Source organism: Mesoplodon bidens (assembly GCF_964165515.1).
Source record: "Mesoplodon bidens genome assembly, contig: HAP1_SCAFFOLD_958, whole genome shotgun sequence".
NCBI classification, from domain to species: Eukaryota; Metazoa; Chordata; class Mammalia; order Artiodactyla; family Ziphiidae; genus Mesoplodon; species Mesoplodon bidens.
Genome location: NW_027672368.1, coordinates 48,969 through 63,331, shown reverse-complemented (window position 1 = coordinate 63,331; position 14,363 = coordinate 48,969). Strand labels below are relative to the sequence as shown.

The 14,363-nt window shown below is 47.6% G+C and overlaps 1 protein-coding gene across 1 annotated transcript in view; it reads left to right on the top strand.

Moving 5' to 3' along the window:
* Positions 1–9,248: 9,248 nt before the first annotated feature.
* Positions 9,249–14,363, top strand: part of LOC308610310 (transcription termination factor 1-like) — a gene marked incomplete at both ends in the record, with an annotated part of 35,857 nt that continues 30,742 nt past the window's right edge. The window contains 2 exon segments of the mRNA XM_081259493.1: positions 9,249–9,419; positions 11,929–12,133. Coding sequence (XP_081115619.1) covers positions 9,249–9,419; positions 11,929–12,133 — 376 coding nt within the window.

Here is a 14,363-nt window from a genome sequence, read left to right as displayed (position 1 = left end):
TTGTGATAAATTTCTGTTGTGTAAGCCTCCCAGTCTGTGGTATTTGGTTATGGCAGCCAGAGCAGACCAATACAATGAGAAGCGAACTCTTTTCTTGCTATCTTTATCTATCTATCTATCTATCTATCTGCAAGAAAAAAAAATATATATATATATATTATATATATATATATATATATATATATATAAAATACATATATATATATATATATTACACACACACACACACACACACACACACACATATATATATAAATGTAGAAAGCTTATGACATGTAACTACAAATTTTTGTATTTATCTTCATAGTGCCTATTGAATGAAGAGCATTGTTTGAACATGATATAAACTATAAGCTGAGCTAGATTATAAAGGTTCTTTTTAATGTTAAATTAAAAAGTGTGTCCCTAAAAATTTGAGGTATACATTATTTTCAAGATTGAGTTTTCAATGAACGTCCTGTCTCAAATAATGCTGCAAACAGTCAATTTAGACTTTTCATTGCTTACTTACTCAGTTGCTTCTCTGTTGGGAACTCTTCTCATGGAGAAAGACACCATCACTTTGAAGAGATATTCTTCATTTGTATCCCAGGCCTACTGAAAGAGAAGTAAAACCGAAGGTAAAGTGAAGCGGCATGGGGTAAAAATTGGCCCATTGGGTTCTAAGTGTGGCCACACTGCTGTTGGTGTGTGTCAGTCTGTCTCTGTCTGCGTCTCTCTCTGATCTTCCTCATACAATAAAGACTGGAGACCATGATAAATCATGTCACCATAAAGTTCAGGATAGAGTTTCCTGGCTATTCTATCATTGTAAGTGTGGTGTGTTTCCCATGGCATTATCTTCTTCCAAATCTGCAGTATTAGTAGCCAGTCAACAAATAGGTCATTTGGACATCTCATCCTGGACATAAACAGTTGATTCCCTTCTTTCCTTTCACCTTTCCCTCATAAACTGACTCCCTTTCTCAGCTTCCTTCCCTTTATTAACACCGGTACAATTTTACTTTTTATATTCTTAGCTGAAAACTTGAGTGTACGTGTTTATATTATGGGCTGAATTGAACCCCCCTGCAGAGAAATTCATATGCTAAATCCTACACCCCCAGTACCACAGAATGGAACCACATATGGAGATAGTGTCTTTACAGAGGTGATTAGGTTACAATTAGATGACTAGGGTGGGCCCTAATCCAATATGACGGGTGTCCTTGTAAGAACAGGAAATTTGTCACAGACACATACAGAGGGAAGACGTGTAGACACAGGGAGAAGTCAGCCATCTAGAAGCCAAGGGGAGAGGCCTGGAACACCTCCCTCCCTCACAGAACTCAGAAGGAACCGACCCCGCTGACACCTTGATCTTGGACTTCCAGCCTCCAGAATGAGAGAAAACAAATTTCTGTTGTTTAAGCCACTCAATCTGTGGTACTGTGTTACAGCAGCCCTAGCAAACTGAAGTGGCTGACCCCATATTTTAGGTGGTAATCAAGTGTAACTGGAGAAAATCACAAAACAGCTTTTGTGGCTTAACTCTAAACTCATGATGACCTACTCCCAAATTGCCTGGGATCCCCTTAGTAGTCTCCAACAGTTTTCTCGCTCTCATGATTCACAATGACTATTTCAAAGCTCCTTCAGGCCTCTCCAAATCTCAGTGCTGCCCTCAAACCTCACTCTCACTAGGCACTCTTGTTTTATAAGTTACTGATAACATCTCAAGTCATCCACTTACACTCCCCCGCCCTCCTGACACCAAGTACAAAACTTCCTCCATAGGCACATGTCTTATCCACGCCCTCCCCCGAAGGGCCAGATGTGGTGTTTCTCCTCCTGTCAAAGGCTGTTCTGTCCACCTCTATTAGGAACACTTCCATTCGGCCCTTCCCGGGATCTAAACAATACAGTTTCGTCCTCTCTTCTGTGCATTCAGTGCTGACTGGAGGCTCTCCATTGACTCTGAACCATGCTCAAGTCTTTCCCATTAAAACAACAGCAAAACTAAATCACTTTATTCAGTCCTCCTTCTTCTACCCATTGCTGTCTCTCCCCTGCCCTTCACAGCCAAAATTCCCAAAGGAGTTATCCATCCTTCTGTCTTTACATGGTCACTGCCCACTTACTCTTTTTTTATATAAATTCATTTATTTTATTTATTTTTGGATGTGTTGGGTCTTTGTTATTGTGCGTGGGCTTTCTCTAGTTGTGGCGAGCAGGGACTACACTTCATTGTGGTGAGTGGGCCTCTCATTGCAGAGCACGGGCTCTTGTTGAGGAGCACGGGCTCTTCTTGTGGAGCACGGGTTCTAGGCACGTGGGCTCAGTAGTTGTGGCACATGGGCTTCAGTAGTGGTGGCTCGTGGGCTCTAGAGCGCAGGCTCAGTAGTGGTGGCACACGGGCTTAATTGCTCCGCGGCATGTGGGATCTTCCCGGACCAGGGCTCGAACCCGTGTGCCCTGCATTGGCAGGCGGATTCTTAACCACTGTGCCAGAAGGGAATCCCCACTGCCCACTTATTCTTACCCTCCTCCACCATCTGCCTTCCAATCCCTCCACTCCACAAAGCAGCTCTCTCACATTACCAATGACCTTCACGCTGCTCAACACAATGAGCAGTTTTCAGTCACGCCTCGCTTGGCCGCTCAATGGCATCTGATGCTCTTGAACAGTCCCTTCATCTGAAAGCGCTCTCTTCCCTTTCGTGATATACAGCATCGTCCTGGTTTTCCTCCTGCCCCTCCGCCTCCTTTGCAGGTTCACCCTCCTCTACAAGGCCTTTAAGCTTTCGAGAATCACTAAGCTCAAGGCTAGCCCCTCTCCTCTTGCCACCCTCCGCTTTCTCCCTCAGCACCGTCATTACCACCTCAATGCAGGTGACACAGGAATGTGTATCTCAAGCCACTTCTCTCCTTGCCTGTTTGTCAATAATATGTCAAAGTCAGTAAGTCCAAAATTAAAGCCATGATTTTCTTGTTGGTTCTTTGTTCCCTGACTCGTAAATGGGCCATTATGCATCCAGCTGCATAATTAGAAACCAAAGCTTATCCTTGACCCCTCGTCCTCTCTTCCTTGTGAACCCATCCCCGTGGCTCTCAAATCCTTTCACTGCCCCCTCTCTCCACCAACACACCGTACTCCAAATAGCCATCACCTCCCACCTGCACTACTCCAACTGCCTCCCAACTGGCTCCTCCTCTCTACTCCAGTCCCCTTGACTCTGTCTTCCACACTGTGGCCAGAGTGTCTTGTAAACACAAATTCTGTCATGACACCCCTTCCATGAAACTCCTCATCGCTTTAAAGATAATATCAAGGACTTCCCTGATGGTGCAGTGGTTAGCAGTCCACCTGCCAATGCAGGGGACACACGGGTTTGAGCCCTGCTCCAGGGAAACCCCACATGCCGTGGAGCAACTAAGCCTGTGCTCCACAACTACTGAGGCTGTGCTCTAGAGCCTGTGAGCCACAACTACTGAGCCCACATGCCACAACTACTGAGCCTGCATTCTAGAGCCCGTGTGCCACAACTGTGGAAGCCAGCATGCCTATAACACGGCATGCCCGTGTTCTGCAACAAGAGAAGCCACCACAATGAGAAGCGCGTGCGCAGCAACAAAGAGTAGCCCTGGCTCGCCACAACTAGAGAAAGCCCGCACGCGGCAACACAGACCCAATGCAGCCAAAAATAAATAAATAAATACTTTCTTTTAAAAGAGAAAGAACTAGGGGGTTGAAATTTTGTCCGCAGGCCCAGTCATAAAGCAAGAAAACTTTGTCTTTCAAATACAGGAAAAGGGGCCTAAATTCTACTATGAGCAGCACTTGAGCCTGGAAGATTCTGGAAGGTCTGGAAGCCACTGCCGACTTGTTCATCCAGGACTCAGAATTCTTCCTGGAGGAACGGCCTTCCCACCACTGATCTGTGAGGAGTGTTCAAAAGGGGGCTGAGCTCATCCCCCAGGAACCCACATTCTGTGGTCTTCATTAACGTTGCAAAGCCAAAGCCCCCCTTTTTTAGAGAAACAAAGAGGAAGGTGGGCCCCTCCTCCAGCAGATCTTTCCCACCCCCCGACCCGGGCCAGTGGTAAAAAGCATGGGAGGGAGCAGGTCTCCTTTCTGAACCGACCACAGGGCTGGGCACTGCTGCAGCCCCTGCTTGCTCACCCTTGCTCACCGAAGGATGTGCCAAGGCGCCAGGAAGCTGGAAGCTTTCATTTAAAAAGACGAAAAAAGAAAAAAAAAAAAAATGGACCGAGAGAGAAAGAGTTGCAGGGATCGACAACCACATAGCTTTCCCTAGAAAAATGAAAACTGCCCACCAGCCTGCCAAGACTGGGTCGTTAAGGTGGGTAGCTCAGTTTCAGCCCCCCTTCCTTGTGTTTTACCTTCTCCAGTTACATTGTAAATTGAACATAAAAGGATCTGAGCAATCAAAGGCATATTCTCTGCAATACATAGCGGAATATAACGTTTTCCCATTTCATTCAAACATGATAAAAATACTGACCAACGGAGGCTTCCCTGGTGGTGCAGTGGTTGAGTGTCCGCCTGCCTACCGATGGAGGTGACGCGGGTTCATGCCCCGGTCTGGGAAGATCCCACGTGCCACAGAGCAGCTAGGCCCGTGAGCCATGGCCACTGAGCCTGCGTGTCCGGAGCCTGTGCTCCGCAACGGGAGAGGCCACAACGGTGAGAGGCCCACGTACAGCCAAAAAAAAAAAAAAAAAAATTACTGACCTACGATGGATTGTTTGCCCGACTGTGTGTTTGTCTGCCCACCTTCTTTGCATTTGTCTCTACCTATGTGCCAATGTTCACCAGCCTCAATATTTATTAGAGATGTTAGGCTCTTAGTGTGGTTGAGTGTGGTTGCCTAATTTTGTAGAGCATCCAATTTGGACACACTGGCTCTAAATAAATTCTTCCCCGTGAAGACGATGATAAGAATCCCAGCAGCGGTGCTGAGTCTTAGGAAATAGAACTCGGGTTGGGGTGAAAGTCTATGAAACCTTAGGATCTAAGGAGGGGCGAGTCATCTGGCCCCAGAGGGCTGAGTTTCTCCCAATCTCCATTCCTGATCAGAGTCTACATTTTCACCCTTCAAGGTCCAGTTTCAGGACTGTTCCTTTATAAAGCCTCCTGAGTCGTGCTCAGGGTTTCCTCCCCACAAATCTGAACCTTTCTGGGTAGTGCAGAAACTTGAAACTTACAGGGGCGTGACCCATGACATTGTTTGTCTTATCTCTCTCTGTGTGTGTGTGTGTGTGTGTGTGCGCACGCGCATGCACAAGAGTAAGAGCTAATGTTTCCTGAGAGCTTTCTTTGATGCAGGGGCTATGCAAAGCAATATATATGTCATACATATGAAATACATATATATAATGATATAGATAGATATTCTGTCTCCCCAACTAGATAATTAATTCCTTATGGGAAAGAGCTAAGTTCTGAACTTGGTTCTATGCCCCCAAGAGAGCTTAGGTTGGTGCAGAGTACTCAGTAAACATTCAATAAATATTTCTTGGCTGTCAACCAATCCCAAGAAATTAGCAGAGTTCACTCTGGAAGGAATGTTGAGTGAAACAATAATGGAACCGGACTCAGCAATGAACATTTTTTTGACTGCCTGATGTAGAGATATAACCAATCTGGCTTGTCATTCATTAACTAATTGTGTATCGCGGCCAAAGAGCATGGGTCTGGAAGTCAGGTGACATAAATCTCACCCCACTTCTGTGACCAGGTCAGGGTAGTGCCTTGGGTGAGTCTCTTCCCCTCTCTGGGTCTTAATAGCCTCAAAAAAGGAATTGGACTAGATGGCTGTAAGCTTCCTTCCAACCCCAGAATGACGTGATTCTATAGCTCTATCTACAAATGTACACGCTTCTTGTTTGTGACACAAAGCCCCACCGAAAAACAGAGTCGGTGAGAAATTATGAAAAACATCGGGTGCCGTGATCATTTGCACACTCTAAGGATGCTCAATTCAATAAATTCCACCCCTGTACCTAGCCTGCCTCTCCAGGGCAACAGAAGATTCAAGGCTGTCAGTGGAGCAAACCAAACAGTCTCTCCCCATAATTGTATTGACAGGATATCAGTCGAGTTCTGATGGCAGGAAGGGTGCACCCTGACAGGTTCTGTAAAGGAGCCTTGAAGGCTATTGTTGCAGGATCCTCTGTTGAGTCACAGAGTTCTGGGGAAATGAGAATCAAGCAGGGAGAAGCCTGGCTCTTTCTCTATTTAATTTTATTCTTCCCAGAGAGTCACATTTGAAGGAAAACTGGCTAACCACACGTCACTTTATACAATAGAATAGATGCCCTTTCTAATGGAAAACACCTGCATCTTCTTGTGGCCACATTAAAACATGCAGTTGTTTCAATCAGCCCCACTCAATAGCCAGCTGGCTTGGTTTTAAATGAGGCAAAGAGTTGTTGAGCTCTTGCTGATAAAATATCTGCTTGGATGTCTGAGGTTTTCACTTTTCACTTGGTTACGGTGACATCTGGCAGACATGTTCTTGAATAACTGATGTGTGTACGTCCCGGTAAATTCCATGGGTGTGAAACAGCAGTGTTGTGTTCGTTCAGGCAGTGTGTCTGCATTTTAAATGAAAAAGAAAATTGCAATCCTATTCACTGGAGAAAACAATCTGAGCAACAGCCTCCCAACATGGGGGAGTCAATGACTCTTTCTCAGGTGCTATGTTCCCCCAATACAGATGCAACGTTCAGATTCAGACGGAGACAAAACCAAAATATACTTCAGTTCCAATCATTCTCCTGCAGACACCCCAGGCAGAGGGCACTCCCACCTCTGCTGCACACAATGAGAACTCGCACAGAAACAAGGGTTTGAAAATCTGGGATTGTGAAACTGACATGCCACAGTCAAGAAATCCACAAGCCATGCCTCAACAGAAATTTCAGCAATACATTATTGTTTAAAAAGATTTTTTTAAAGGCTCCACCATCTTGGATACTTTCAATCTTCTTTTCTTGAGAGCTGAAAACCTCAAAGTTTTTTTTTCATAATTTAAATTTCCTTTAAAATAGAGGAAGCTTTTTGGAGTGGTAAAAGTAAAGCTGGGCTGGGAGCCAGTGAACGAAGCTTATACCCCTGGCTCTGCCAGAACCTGGCACAAAGAACCCACCACAGACCTCCTCAGCGTCGCCAGTGTAAGGAGGGGTCTGAAGAAGGTAATAATCAAGGTTACTCCTTGCTCTCAATGTTTCTGCAGCTTTTACTTAGGCCAGATTTTAGTAGAAAAATCTGGTGGTGGTGGTCAGTATTGAAATGTGGACATAATCTTCACTGCTACTGAAACTACCTTACGGCCCATCAAGAACTGGAGGGAGAAAAGTAAGAAGGAAACACCTGCTTTCCTGACAGGAGACAAGCTGGGCACGATCACCAGGGCGCCCCCTGCTGCTTGAGCCGAGTCACCGCTGACGGGGCAGCCCTGCTCTGTGTCACATGCTCTGAAGACAGAACCCTCGGTGGTGGGTCAGTGTCTCCCGCACGTTTTCCAACCCAAAGTTCAAGTTCAGGAATTAGGACTGAATTCATCTGGAAGCTGTTCAGCTAGTGCCATCCAGAGGCCAAATACTGTCTTTCTTGATATGCAGCACGAGCAAAAGGAAAAATGGGAGGGGAAATGTTTACTTAGAGATGTATGTTATACATGTTAAACACATGTATATTGTACATACACATGTGTGTATGTGTGCATACATATGTGTATATACAAGGTGTATATATCTATGCATATACCTATATGTATGTATGTGTCTCTATGGCTATGTTATAGCTTGGGGTGTGCATCACACTTAATTCCCCATGGAGAATAACTCCATTACACTGTCCATTTTGTATTTCACTAGGAAGGCGTTGGTCCCCCAGTAACTGCTTGAGTAAAAGCAATGATCAGAGGTGAGGAAATTGATTCTCCCCTTGATCCCAGAGTGGTGAACCCCATCTGTCTGTGCCATCTGTCCTCTGAGAGTGGCTCTTCTCACCTATAAATAAGTGAAGGATTTTGCTCCACTTTGGGAGGCCTAGGAAGGGGAGGTGTTAGATGGAAGGGTGCCTAGTGTGATAAGCCAGCTTCTCCCAGCTGCTGGTCCAGGAAACAGTTTGGGTAGGGCAAGAGCAGAGAATCCATGTTTTCACAGGAGCCAGTTAACTCAGCTAATTCTACCACGATGTTAAGAAAGCCCAGGTTCCCTGTACGAAACAAACAAAAAACTAACAACAACCAAAACCTCTGGGCTCTAAACAGCTCCTGGCGTTCAGATAAATAATTGTTACCGAATCCACGGTTATCACCTGCGCCGTCCACCCCCGGAATCTGGGGAACTGCGCACATTTTTAAAGGCACACTGCCCTCCAGTGGCGCAAGGTAAAATTGCTCCATGACCAGCTTCCCAAGCGCCAAACTTCAACTTGACCTTCCCTGAGGCCCCGGAAAGGAGCGTTGATGCCACGCCAGCGTTGGGTGATCACCATTCCCGAAACGTGACTAATGTAAGGGAGCGTGCGATCAAAGAGGCGGCGACCTAGTTGGAAACGGCGGCTCCCTCGCTCGTTTGTGTCTGTGGGACTCCTGGGGCAGAGATTCGCGCTTTTTGTCTCTTAGGGTCGTAATTCTGGTTAAGAGTATGATTGGGTGGAAATTAGCGTGTGATGTGATGCTTCCAAGGGACGTACAGAACACTGGCTACATAACAGCAGCCCAGGCATTCAGGGGAATCGGGACAGGCGGCCTGCACCCTGCGAGGGCTGGCTGGTGGTAAGGGTGCTGCTACCTGTCTGTCACCCTGGGGGTTCACCCTGCGTGAATACATATGCAAATAGCCGCCAACGTGGAGCACTTACCACGTGTCAGGGATCTCACAGGGATTACCTTATACAATCTTCCCAGTCACTCCCTTTAATGAGTGCCATTATCCTCCCACTTTGAGGATGAGGAAACTGAGGCTCAGCGAGGTGATGCGGCCTGCCCATGACCGCCTGGGGGTCCAGGTCTGTCTGGACCACAGCTGGAGCTCCCAGTGCCAGGCTTGGAGCGGGGCGGTGGGGCTGGGGCAGGATGGGTGGAAACCCCCGGCCGCGTGGGTGCCCAGTGAGGGGACGAGTGCAAGAGGGTGAAGGGCGTGGGGGCGGCTCACCTTGACGATGAGCGAGCGGGTTCTGAAACATGGAATCCCGCACGACCCCCAGCCTCTCATTCTCCATGGCCGGTTGGATGTCGGCCACGGTCAGGGGCCGCCGCGGGGGCAGGCAGATCTGGCTGACGGTGTGGCGCACCGGCTGCTTCTTCTTCCGTCGCGTGAGGTCGTGGCAGGAGGTCCTGGCCTCTGGCATCCTGGGGATCGTGGCGAGTCGACCAGCCGGCTGGATCGAGCGGCCTTCCCAGGTAGGGGGCTGGTGCGGAACTCGGAGGGGCCCTCCGCCAGTCCCGGGACATACCACCCGGACGCCGGGGTGGACACCAGACGCCGGGCTCCCTCCGGAGCGAGGCACGCCCACCTCGCGCCGCCCCCTCGTTGCAAGGAGCACTAAGACCTACAAAAGCCCCTCTGGCTCCTGAGAGCGCCTTCTGGGCTCTGCGCTGTGGATTCGAAAAGGAGAGAAAATCACGACCACCCCTTGAGGAAGAATGGAACCGTCCGTTTCCATGGTGACAGGAGACCAATGGCACTGGAACAGGGCTGGTCGATTTACTTTCAGGAAACTTTTTGGCGGCCACCTCAGTGGACGTGTTTTGAGTTTTCTTAAGTAGACCTGAGAAAAACCCAAGAATCACCACTGGGCTGTGTTAAAAGCGACGGAGTTCTAGAAGGCCAGCTACACTTGACTTCCAAGTCAAAGACACATACACCCCCCCACTCACCACGACCCCTCTCGCCGCCCCTTCCCACTTCTCCCAGCGACACACACACACACACACACACACACACACACACACACACACACACACACACACACACACACACACACACACACACACACACACACACACACACACACACACCGGGGCAGAGCGTTACGTGTTTCAGAATGAAATAGAAATCCGCATGCCAAGCCTGATGTTACTGCTAAACCACTGTGTGATCTCAAATTAGTCACCTTTTGGGTCCTCGGTATTTTCTTCTGTGAAATGTGTAGGGGGGGAAAGTCTAGAGTTGAATGAAATCAATGGTACCCAACTTTGTGCAACAGAAAAAAGGGAAGTTGAAAAATACAGATTCACTGAATCAGAATATCTGGAAATGGGATCTGAGAATCTGTATTTTAATCCTTCTTCCCCTTTGGATTTTTTTTTTTAAGTTCAAAGCTATGGAAACTTTGAAAGAAGAGTACAAGGAAAACCCATATAGACTTCACCTAGATTGACTGGTCCTTAGTATTTGCCACGTTTACTTTCTGTGTGTGTGTGTGAACATGCACACACACACACTGCTAAACCATTTTGAAAAGATCTGCAGACAGCATCATATCTGACCCTAAATACATGTACCTGCCAAGAACAAGGACAGTCTCACACAGAACTACAATGCTATTATGTCTATGGATTTCAATGTCACAATAATGGTGCCTGGTATGCAGTCTGTATGCAAAGTGGGAAATCTGCACTTTTTAAGAGCTTCCCGAGTGATTGGTGCAGTGTTTTGGGAACCACTAGCCTGGATGATCCCTAGTCTGCCTTCTAGTTCCAGCCTTTAGTGCCGTCATTCACCCATCATTATCATCTTCATTAAATGTGCAAATATCCACAAGGCTCTGGGTAAAGGGTTCACCACAGAGAAGTTGCACAGACAACAAACCTTCACTGCACGGCCTTGCACAGCAACAGTGGACAACAGCAGCACTGCCTTTCCAGAGCAAATCAGACAGACTTCCGACTGTCCATCCAAGGCCTGAAGAGGCCCTTGGGTGGTGACAGGTGTATGATGTACGCTTTATGGTTTCTCTAGTCTGCTTCACTTTCAGACTTTCACATAAGTGCGTGTTGTGCACTTTTTAATCAAAGCTGCTTGGCAGCTCACACAGAGGAAGTCAGGTGGTGCAGCAAGGCGCAGGATACTGCAGTAGTAGGAAGATCACAGGTTTGAATCCTAGCTGGGGCCACATAAGTTCCCCTGTGACAAGTTACATGAAGCCCTAGTTTTCTCATCCACAAAGTAAGGCTGATATTACCTAATAAAGATTTCCTAAAACAGGGGGTTGTTATAGGATTCCATGAGAAATCTCTTTGCTGGTGTGATTGTCTTCACTATGCAGTAAGACTAAAAGTTTGGGTGGCATGTATACTGGCCTCGACTTGATGGCCTGCTTAAAGCTTTACTTTTAATCATAAGCTAAGTTTCTTCAGGACTCAGTGGAAATGGGAGAATCGGAATAGATCTTCAAGGTTTCTTCTACCTCTAACCTCCACCTAAGTTCAATATGCATTAGACTCCACACCGCTGACCCCCTGCCATCCCCTGACTTCACCCCTTACCTCTGTCCCCGTCACTCACGGTGCTCCCGCTACCCTGGCCTTCTTTCAGTTCCTGCAGCAACCAAGTTCAGGGCCCCTGGATTTGCTCCCAGCCTGGAACACTCTTCCATCGATTTTTGTTCACCCTTTTCATTTAGAACTCAACGGTCACTCGTCCAAGGGCCTTCCTTACTATCTAACCTAGCTCTCACTGTCCCTAGTCGCTCCCTATCACATTACTCTGGTCTATTTTCCTTAGAGGATAATCTGAAATTATCTTGGTTGATTAGTTTGTTTTCTGTCTTCCTCAGGTTAGCCCTCAGCATCTTGTTCACTCCTAGACTGCAGACGGACCTCAGCAAAAAAAACTGTTGAATAAATGGCATGCATGCACGAATAAGCAAGTCGGCGGAAGGGCTCTGTCCCACTTTCTTAGTTTTAGGATCCCGCTCTACCCTGTCCCACCCCACTCGCAACAAGCCCGGGAGCAAATTGGGCAGAAAACGACGCGAGTCACAGCCCCACAGCCAGCGAGCTGCTACGGCAGGGCGATGCCGAAGGGGGCGGGCCGGAAGTGACACACCCACTTCCGCCTTCGCCACACCAGCACTTCCGGATTGGAAGGCAGGTGGCCACGCGTTCGGAAGGTAAGTGAAAGCGCCTTATAGTTGCTCCGGCTTTTTTCCCAGTTGGCGTGTCTGAGCCGAGAGGTGTGTGGCTGCTGTCTTCACCTCCCCGGAGGCCCGCCTTTGGCCCAGGTCCCCAGGGATGAGGGTGGCGCCTGTTTTCTCCGCAGCCGCTCCAGGCCCCTCCACTCGGGAACCTCTCGTTCGTTCCTCCCTCTCAGCCCCGGAACGCCCACCTCGGGGCAGAGCAGGGTCTCCAGGGCACCCCAAAGTGGGGAGGGGATCGGGACCAGGCTTGGGCACGTCCCTGAAAGGCGGGAAGTGGTATGTTCCGAATAAGTGTGAGTAAATGTATATCCATACATATCGAATGCCGGGGAATCATTTGGGAGCCAGACGGACGAGAAGATCCCAGCCCTTAGGAGGCCGGTTCTGTCCCAACGGAGCGAAGTGCAGTAGGCAAGCAGCTGGATTGTTGAGAAACATTGTAACGAGAAGGCGGGACCCAGAAGTGATGAGAGAAAGTGAGTTTCAAACTTAGACCAGTTATAGCGCAGAAAGGTAACGGAGGAAAGGCATTCCTGGGGAAATGAGATGCTTTTGTAAAGTCCCTGATAACGAGAAGGATCACGGTGTATTCTGGGAACGGAAAGAAGACAGGATGTCTGAAACCCAGGGAGAAATGAGCGGTGGAGGGGTAGGCATGGACTAGACTAGCTCATGAAGGGCATGGTAGGTCTGTAAGGATTTGGAACTTTATTTTAAGAATAATGGAGGGACTTCCCTGGTGGTGCAATGGTTAAGAATCCACCTGCCGGTGTAGGGGACACGGGTCCGAGCCCTGGCCCGGGAAGATCCCACATGCCTCAGAACAGCTAAGCCTGTGCGCCACAACTACTGAAGCCTGCGCTCCTAGAGCCCGTGCTCTGCCACAGGAGAAGCCATGGCAATGAGAAGCCTGCACACCACAATGAAGAGTAGCCCCCGCTCGCGGCAACTAGAGAAAGCCCACAGACAGCAACGAAGCCCCAGCACAGCCAAAAATAAATAAAATAAAATAAATAAACTTACAAAGAATAATGGAGAAGCCATAAGAAGGTTTTAGTGGGACGTGACTATATATTTAAAACGTGGTGCTGAGTTCAAGAGACCAGAAGGAGAAGCATAGAAGGTATTTACAAAAAGAAAGAAAGAAACTAATGGAAGGTAAAAATACTAAAAGGAATTATCTGCTCTGTTCATTGTTATTGAGAGATCCTGAGGGAATTCCCTGGTGGTCCATTGGTTAGGACTCTGTGCTTCCACTGCAGGGGGCACGGGTTCGATCCCTGGTCAGGGAACTAAGATTCCGCCAAGCCACGTGGTGCAGCCAAGAGAGAGAGAGAGAGAGAGAGAGAGAGAGAGAGAGAGATCCTGAAAGATGGGCCAGGAAAGTATCTCTTGAATTTAGTGGCTCTAAGGTCATAGGCACTCTAACTGGAGCAGTCTCAGGGGGCGTGTCTTGGAGATGGAAGCTGCAAAGAAGTGGGTTAAGAAGGGGTTTCTGTGCATCTCTGGGTGACACCAGGTAGGAAGGCCTTAACCAAAGCTCCTGTTGCCTCCGTTGGAGGTGAGATCCTGAGGCTGGTAGTTTTGGCTTATAGGTATCAGTCCATATGTTTGTTATTCCCCATCCTTCCAGCTAGACAATTCTTATAGTTTCTTGACTACCGAGGAGAAAGTAGGTACCTTCTGGTAGAAAAGGTGCTTAAGCATTCAGACTTGAAAGACCACTGACACAGAGAGGTCTCCAGGATCTGTTGTTAAGTGAAAGTAGCAAAATGCAGATCAGAATATACAGATGCTGCCTTCTCTGTGAGAAAGGAGGGAAAATAAGGGCAGATTATTTTGATGTTTGAACCATGTAAACGTATTACCTTTAGTATTACTTTTAGTCGCAGAGAAATAAAATCTTAAAAATTGAAACCCAGAAGCAATACGGAGCAAGGAGAGTTGTAAGATGTGTTTGTAAAATTATATTTTTAACCATGTCTTTTGTGAAGTACATTTCTATTCCTGTACTTAAACTCCAGGATGCACGTGCTCTGTATAAGAATTGACATTGGAGCCTTATTAAACTTCATTCCAACTTATTGCAGAACTTGGACATTTTGTTGGACACTAACAAGGCCCATTCAGCCTCTTTCTCAAAGATGCGATCTACTAGTTTGAGGTCAGTGGATACTTGATGTTCCCGCTCTGAACCACAGCT